This window comes from Nerophis ophidion, linkage group LG16 (genome assembly GCF_033978795.1).
Source record: "Nerophis ophidion isolate RoL-2023_Sa linkage group LG16, RoL_Noph_v1.0, whole genome shotgun sequence".
Lineage (NCBI taxonomy): Eukaryota > Metazoa > Chordata > Actinopteri > Syngnathiformes > Syngnathidae > Nerophis > Nerophis ophidion.
Window position 1 is genome coordinate 19418969 of NC_084626.1, and position 8672 is coordinate 19427640.

The 8672-nt window shown below is 40.3% G+C and overlaps 2 protein-coding genes across 20 annotated transcripts in view; one reads left to right on the forward strand and one right to left on the reverse strand.

The window, feature by feature from the left end:
- The window catches only part of nfasca (neurofascin homolog (chicken) a), a 179776-nt gene extending 174562 nt beyond the window's left edge, over positions 1 to 5214 (forward strand). For 16 of the 19 annotated variants that reach the window (XM_061874515.1, XM_061874518.1, XM_061874516.1 and 13 more), the window contains one exon: positions 1606 to 5214. In XM_061874515.1, coding sequence (XP_061730499.1) covers positions 1606 to 1834 — 229 coding nt within the window. In that variant the 3' untranslated portion in view covers positions 1835 to 5214. The remainder of the gene's footprint in view (positions 1 to 1605) is intronic. The other 3 variants (XR_009802139.1, XR_009802138.1, XR_009802140.1) reach the window with 2 other exon arrangements.
- The window catches only part of LOC133535094 (calcium/calmodulin-dependent protein kinase type 1D-like), a 510841-nt gene that overhangs the window by 343362 nt on the left and 158807 nt on the right, over positions 1 to 8672 (reverse strand). The window lies entirely within an intron of this gene.

The window sequence follows — 8672 nt, forward strand, 5'->3', positions numbered from 1 at the left end:
CACACTAGTGTGGCTAAATTATCCTCTGCATTTGACCCATCACCCTTGATCACCCCGTGGGAGGTGAGGGAAGCAGTGAGCAGCAGCGGCGGCCGCGCACGGCAATCAGTTTTGGTGATTTAACCCCCAATTCCAACCCTTGATGCTGAGTGTCAAGCAGGGAGGTAATGGGTCCCATTCGTATACTACAAGATGTTGACAACTGGGGACGGCGTGGCTTGGGCTGTAAAGTGGGCGTGCCAGCAACTTGAGGGTTTCAGATTCGATCCCAGCTTCTGCCATTCCAGTCACGTCCGTTGTGTCCTTGGGCGAGACACAAGTTCCTGTAGAACTAAATCTACCCAGGTAGTTTTTAGCGGAAACACAAGGGGAACTTTATTTACTCACGTAAATAGGAAAGTTCGCCAAACCGTTTGGTCGACCTGACAGGTTTCTTATTTTTCATAAACCGTCCCATGCCTGCTATGCACCAAGAGTGATGCTCCATCATCCAGTTTGTAAAGTCAAACACGTCACGATCGTCATTTGAACTTTTAACGTCCTTGGCTGGACAGCGTGGAGTCAGGCTGCTTTTTTGTGTGATGCGGACTGACGGTGCTGCGGTCGGGCTTCCTTGCCAGGTCGGCAACATGTTTTAAGGTTAAGTTAAAGTCTCAACGATAGTCACACACACACTAGGTGTGGTGAAATTATCCTCTGCATTTGAACCATCACCCTTGATCACCCCCTGGGAGATCAGGGCAGCAGCGAGCAGCAGCAGCAGTGGCTCGAGAATCATATGGTGATTTTACCCGCAATTCAAACCCTTGATGCTGAATGCCAAGCATGGAGGCAATGGGTCCCATTTTTATAGTCTTTGGTATGACTGGGCCAGGGTTTGAACTTCTTCACACTCGCTTTCTCTGTTGCGGTAGTTGGAGAACATGGCTAAAAAAACTGAACAGAAACTTAACTCAGTTCGTATTTCAATATACTTAGTAAGTTGAGGTGCAACTGTGCATCCAGGGCGTGAACGTTGTGCTCGGTTGACATTCTAGAGTGTCAGTTTCAAACACTGATGACATCTATTAAACAGACAAGAAGCAAGAAACCATGCAGAGACAGAGTTCAATTTAGCTCATGATGAGAACGCATGGAGCTGCACACTTAGTGTCAGTCTCGCCCTACGCTCTAAGGTTCAGCTCCCTCGTCCTTCTATTTATTCAGGAGTTCTATAGTCAACATCACTGAGGCTGCCTCTAAAAGGAGTGGTCACATATATTATGCAAAGCAGGTCCAGTACGCACAATTTGTGACGGAATGTGCTGGGCCTTGTGATTTCCTTGTTTCTGCTTCGTCTGTGTGACTGTCATCTTGTCTTCATTGAGGTCCTTGAAGTCCTTGGCTGTTAGCTGGCTAAAACAAATATAAGATCTGCGGCTGAGGCCACCCCTCAAACAAGTTTTGTCCTTGCACAGATAGAAAAAATGCAGCTTGAGCACAATAGGTTATAACTGTAGCAACGGACTTTAAGCATACTAAAGTTGTGTGATAATATATACATGATTAATCTATTATTCATGATTATTATTCGTGACGGAAGAAATGTTTTTTTCTGGCTTGCAGCAGCGACGAGGACAACAAGCCTCTGCAAGGCAGCCAAACATCTCTGGAAGGACCCGTGAAGGAGAGCGACGACAGCCTGGTGGACTACGGCGAAGGTGGTGACGGCCAGTTTAACGAGGACGGCTCTTTCATTGGACAGTACACCGTTAAGAAGGACAAAGACGAGACGGAAGGCAACGAGAGCTCAGAGGCCACCTCGCCTGTCAATGCCATTTACTCGCTGGCATAGTGGCTGCCACACGTTGCTTCGGCAGAACTATGACACAAAGACGCGGGTGGACAAAGACCACGTCCTCACACAAGAAACTGGGCTGGCTGACTGCAGTTAAGAAGGAATGACACAGACCGATTAGCATTCACGCCTTCATTTGACATTTGCAGAGTAGGAAGCGGACGCGACGTTTGGACTAAGTGCTCATCTTTTTTTGTGCTCCGCCTGCCCTTTATCCGCACAGACTTCAAGTGTGCCTTGGAGGTAGCTTTCAGCGTTAGGAGGCATGGAAAAGCGCTCTGTAGACTTGTTGCATTGTAGTTTTTACAACATATCAGCTTACTACCATCCACAGAATGCTAGCAGATATGTTTATCATATTGATATGTGCACAATGAAAGATTCAAAATGTCCCCCACAGCTGGTTAAAGACTCATGAAATCTTAAAGAAAGTCCCGGCACACCATTTAGTGCCCGCTAAATCTATGCAGCCCATGCCATCCCATAATGTTTAGTACATGTCTTTTGCTACCACTTGCAGGGTATATCGCTTGCTAATAATCACTTTGCCTTTGAAGCTGGAGCGTTAATGCTTTGTCACCTCAAATCCAACGTTGTACATCCCAACATGCACTGGTGGAGCACACTGTTCTCTCGGTTATTGCGCTGGTTACCTTACAGATAAAAGACGGAGACTATTTCATGATTTTTATTAATATCACTTGCTTTTACTTATAAACTCCTCCTACACTCTTAAAACACAGAATTTTAACATAAAACGTAGACCCAACTAGCTGCTAAAGCCAGCTCTCAAATCAGCTAAAGCAGGGGTGTCAAACTTACGGCCCGAAGTCGGATCAGGTCCACAAAAAGGTTTTATCCGGCCCGCGGGATGAGTTTGCCAAGTATAAAAATTACCCTGAAGTTTTTGATTGGAAAAAAATGTATGTATCTTTGTAGATGATGCTACATTTGTACAAAATAAACCACATGATGTTAGTACATCGGTCGAGGAAAATGATCAAACAATATAAAAAACATACTGTGATTTGGTTTTGATACAATGTTTTTATCTTGATAGATTGAAAATAAACACTAATGAGTTGACTGATAAACATTATCACATAATTTATAAAATATAAATAATGACAAAAAAGTATATATACTATTAACTGCAACATGTAATTGTAAAAAAACAAAAAAAAAACAACGACAATATGATTTGTACAATTTCAGAATGTGCTTGTTCTATTTTTAAACAAAGAAAACAATCTGAAGTTGTCTTTATTTTTAAGTATTCGTGCTGTGATTTTACCAGTCTGGCCCATTTGGGAGTAGATTTTTCTCCATGTGGCCCCTGATCTAAAATGAGTTTGACACCCCCAACACTCAATAACTCCGTAGTGAAAACTGTTTTTAAGAGTTTACTGAAGATTTTGTGGAGCTAAAATAAAATAAAATAAATGCTATTGTAAAATGATAGCGACCTTAGCTTAGCCACATAGTGGTTTTTGAGCAAGGCATGACTGCTAGAGTTCTAATTTTGGTTCAAAGCAAGTAAAAAACAGGAAGTCAATGGGACTAAAAAAAAATAACAAACGCTGCATTAGGGAGTGGGCATAACTACTTCATGGTAGGTTCCCATCTGCGATGCACCGAGACCGCAATAAGTGAGGGAACACTCGACTTCACATTTATCTTGCAGCATTTTATCGTTTAATGCAAGGGCGGGGGATAGACTACAAGCGTTCTCTTTCAAGCATGCTGACTGTTGCTGTCATTATTATCTTTTTATTCCAACACTGTATCACACATTAAACATAATCACACATTATTAGAGCAAAAATAGCTATAACATATTACACTGCGTACGTTTATTTTCTAATTGCTGTTTGACGCCAAGATGAGTAATGATGACATTTATACCTGAGAAGTCTCAATGTAGCGAAGGAATGGTAAAGACGTGTCTTCTAGAATTATGTTTAACTTTTTGTTTCTTTGTCAAGAATATGATCACAAAATGTGCTGATCACTTCAAGGTGTGATGTGAAAAGTACAGTAGTTATAAGCAAAGGATTAATTTTCAGAGACATGCACGTGTAGCTGTGTGTGTGTGCGTGTGTGTGTGTGTGCGCGCGTGTGCGTGCGTGTGTGTGTGTGTGTGTGTCATGGCAAGACTCTTACAGTAAAGAGGATTTTCATTGGTTTGATTTATCAGCAAACCTTTGGCCCCTTTTCTTTAAATTACTAACTTCAACCTGAGCCCCTGGTTTTCAAAGGTAAGTTATAAATACAGGTTGCAGTTAATCATGTCATTAATTTGTCATCAGCTTTACTGGCATGAAAAAGGACATTGGACATCATTTATTGGGAATGGGAATTAATTTCCTTTCAAAATGCCCCAACTTTCAATACCCCTGTTTGTCATATTATCTTTATTATTGTCATACTGTTTTAGTGTATTGCAAACTACTGCAAGTTTGTCAACTTTGCAAAGAAATAGCATTTCCAAAGAAGGTTTGTTCTTGCTAATCTTTATCATGGTTCCTTCTCCTGTAAGCAGATTCAAACGCAACAGCAAAATTAAACTCTTGGCTAAATCAGCAGGATTAAAGCAATAAATTCAATGATCCGTGAATCAATAAATTCACCGTGCCGTAAATTAGTATATTAATTGATCCATACAACCATAGATGCATTCATCCATAAATCAATAGATGAATTGATCTATCAATCAAATGAATTCATCTTAAAGCAATAGATTCATTAGTCCATAAATCAAGAGATTAATCAATCCATACATCAATATATACTGACTGCAGCTGGCAACTGGAGTATATGATGTATTTGAAGTTGATTTGATTTGTATGTATTCCTTTCTGTGCATAGCATTTGATATATAACTTTCCCATGTAATTTTTGTCATATAAATATGTATTTCTGTTATTTCCATGTTGACAGATATTGATTATGTAAGAATATTGTTGGAGCATCGGGCCTTCCTGAACCAATTCATGAAATTATTGTTCTATGTGACAAAAAGTATTCATTGTGCTGCTCATGTTGTATTCTTCTTATTATCCATACTTATGTTTATCATACACGACAATAATTTTGTTGTATATTCATATTGTGTACATCCTCCAGGATAGAGCTCTCTTGTAAATATTGGACATGTTGGCCAATAACGAAAAGTATGTTGAGTCCATCATGCACTTTGTCATGTTACTGTACTAACATTTGCAAAAGTCAGAAAAAAACACTTCATTTTCCGCTTTGTTGACGTTGTTATATACGTTACGAGTATATGTTACAAGTATATGTTACAAGTATACATTGCAGTGTCTTGTTTATGATTGCTATTTTATCTGAAAAAAATAATACTTCACTTCAACGCAGTACTGTAAGTACTCTGATGTACAATCTATTCATTCATTGAACGGATGGTGTGTGTTGTGGGAGTTGTTTGTGTGTGTGTGTGTGTGTGTGTGTGTGTGTGTGTGTGTGTGTGTGTGTGTGTGCGCGCGTGCGCGTGCTAAGGCACGAGCTGGTCTATTTGCGGATGATGTTGTTCTGATAACCTCATCAAGCTGTCATCTGCCTTTACTGAATCTCACTCCACTCAGCTGATAGTAGGCTTTGGGATTGGACTATTCATGAGACTATACAAACATAAGATTGTCCATGAGACTGTATACAATACTTTACAGCCAACTGTACATAAGACTTTATACAAGACTGTACATGAGATTGTACAAACCCTGTTTCCATATGAGTTGGGAAATCGTGTTAGATGTAAATATAAACGGAATACAATGATTTGCAAATCCTTTTCAACCCATATTGATTTGAATGCACTACAAAGACAAGATATTTGATTTTCAAACTCAAACTTTATTTTTTTTTGCACATAATAATTAACTTAGAATTTCATGGCTGCAACACGTGCCAAAGTAGTTGGGTAAGGGCATGTTCACCACTGTGTTTCATCACCTTTTCTTTTAACAACACTCAATAGACCTTTGGGAACTAAGGGGACATGTTTTTGAAGCTTTTCAGGTGGAATTCCTTCCCATTCTTGTTTTATGTACAGCTTAAATTGTTCAACGGTGCGGGGTCTCCGTTGTGGTATTTTAAGCTTCATAATGCGCCACACATTTTCAATGGGAGACAGGTCTGGACTACAGGCAAGCCAGTCTACTACCCACACTCTTTTATTATGAAGCCACGCTGTTGTAACAAGTGACTTGGCATTGTCTTGCTGAAATAAGCAGGGGCGTCCATAACGCTGCTTGGATGACAACATATGTAGCTCCAAAACCTGTATGTACCTTTCAGCATTAATGGGGCCTTCACAGATGTGTAAGTTACCCATGCCTTGGGCATAATGCACCCCCATACCATCACAGATGCTGGCTTTTCAACTTTGCACCTAGTACAGTCCTGATGGTTCTTTTCCTCTTTGGTCCGGAAGACACGACGTTCACTGTTTCCAAGATACAATTTCAAAATGTGGACTCGTCAGACCACAGAACACTTTTCAACTTTGCATCAGTCTATCTTAGCTGAGCTCGGTCCAAGAGAAGCCGGCGGCGTTTCTGGGGGTCGTTGATAAATGGCTTTGGCTTTGCATAGTAGTTTTAATTTGCACTTACAGATGTAGTGACAAACTGTAGTTACTGACAGTGGTTTTCTGAAGTGTTCCTGAGCCCATGTGGTGATATCCTCTACACACTGATATCGCTTTTTGATGCAGTACCGCCTGAGGGAAAGAAGGTCCGTTATATCAGCGCTTACGTGCAGTGATTTCTCCAGATTTTCTGAACCTTTTGATGGTATTACGTACCGTAGATGGTGAAATTCCTAAATTTCTTGCAATAGCCCGTAGAGAAATGTTGTTCTTAAACTGTTTGACAAATTCCTCATGCGTTTGTTCACAAAGTGGTGACCGTTTCCCAATCCTTTTTTGTGAATGACTGAGCATTTCACGGAAGCTGCTTTTATACCCAATCATGGCACCCACCTGTTCCCAATTAGCCTGCACACCTGCGGGATGTTCCAAATAAGTGTATGATGAGAATTCCTCAACTTTATCAGTATTTAATGCCACCTTTCTCAACTTCTTTGTCACTTGTTGCTGGCATCAAATTCTAAAGATAATGATTATTTGGTGGGAAAAAAATGTTTATCAGTTTGAACATCAAATATTTTGTCTTTGTAGCATATTCAATTGAATATGGGTTGAAAATGATTTGCAAATCATTGTATTCCTTTTATATTTACATCTAACACAATTTCCCAACTCATATGGAAACGGGGTTTGTACATCTGTACATAAGTTTGTCCATGAGACTGTATGCAATACTTTACATCCATCTGTACATGAGACTATAAATTACATTGGTAGAGCAGCTGTGCCAGCAGCCTGAGGGTTCCTGGTTCGATCCCCGGCTTACGCAATCCAAGTCACGTCCGTTGTGTCCTTCAGCAAGGTACTACATCCTTACTCCTGATGGGTCGTGGTTAGGGCCATGCCTGGCAGCTCCCGCCATCAGTGTGTGAATGTATGTGTGAATTTACTTATTGTAAATATGTTTTTGTATTAAATAAAAGTAAGTAACGTTAGAAGGTAAAACAATTTAACTTTTCCATAGCGTAAATGTGTCATTTTTCTTAATAAAAGTAAGCTGAGGTAGAATATCTTACATGTTAACTGTACTTGTCATGACGTGGACTTAGGTGCGGTTTGTTTTTCCGTGGTGCAAAGCGATTGGACCAGACACGACGTGAAGGTAATGACATTTTGATTTTATTTAAAAAAAAGGAACAAACGTAAAGTGCTCACAGAGGAGGCGTAAAAACTTGACTATGAAAACAAAAAACTAGCACTATGGCATGAATAACAAAAAACTTACTTTGAACGAGATATGGGCTTGGATCATCGGCATAGAGCAAGGGTGCGTCGAGGGCGGGAGAGAGTGATCGAGGGTGATGTCGCCAGGCTGCCTACCTGGCAACTGTGGCTTAAATAATACTGTGGTGATTAAACAGGTGCGCGAGTCAAAACAAATTAGGTGCATGACATGACAGGTGAAACTAATGGGTGACCATGGTAACAAGACAAGGGAGTGAAAAAGCAGGAACTAAAAAGGGTCCAAAAACCAAACAGGACATAACTTCAACAAAACATGATCCCAGACATGACAGTACTTAATGTAACTATATTAGTTGTATTTAAAGGCCTACTGAAATGAGATTTTCTTATTTAAACGGGGATAGCAGGTCCATTCTATGTGTCATATTTGATAATTACGCAATATTGCCATATTTTTGCTGAAAGGATTTAGAAGAGAACATCGACGATAAAGTTCGCAACTTTTGGTCGCTAATAAAAAAGCCTTGCCTTTACCGGAAGTCGTAGATGATGACGTCACAAGGGTGAGGGCTCCTCAAGTCCTCACATTGTTTATAATGGGAGCCTCCAGCAGCAAGAGCTATTCGGACCGAGAAAACGACAATTTCCCCATTAATTTGAGCGAGGATGAAAGATTTGTGAATGATGATATTGATAGCGAAGGACTAGAAAAAAAAATAAAATAAAGTTAAAAAAAAAAAGGTGATTGCATTGCATCATATGTTTTTAGACACCTTTACTAGGATAATTCTGGGAAATCCCTTATCTTTCTATTGTGTTGCTAGTGTTTTAGTGAGATTAAATAGTACCTGATAGTCGGAGGGGTGTGTCCACGGGTGTCTTGATGCCAGTCTCTGAAGGAAGTCGACGGCAGCTGTATGGACGGCGCAAGCTCAGCTGATCTCCGGTAAGAGGCGACATTTTACCACAATTTTCTCACCG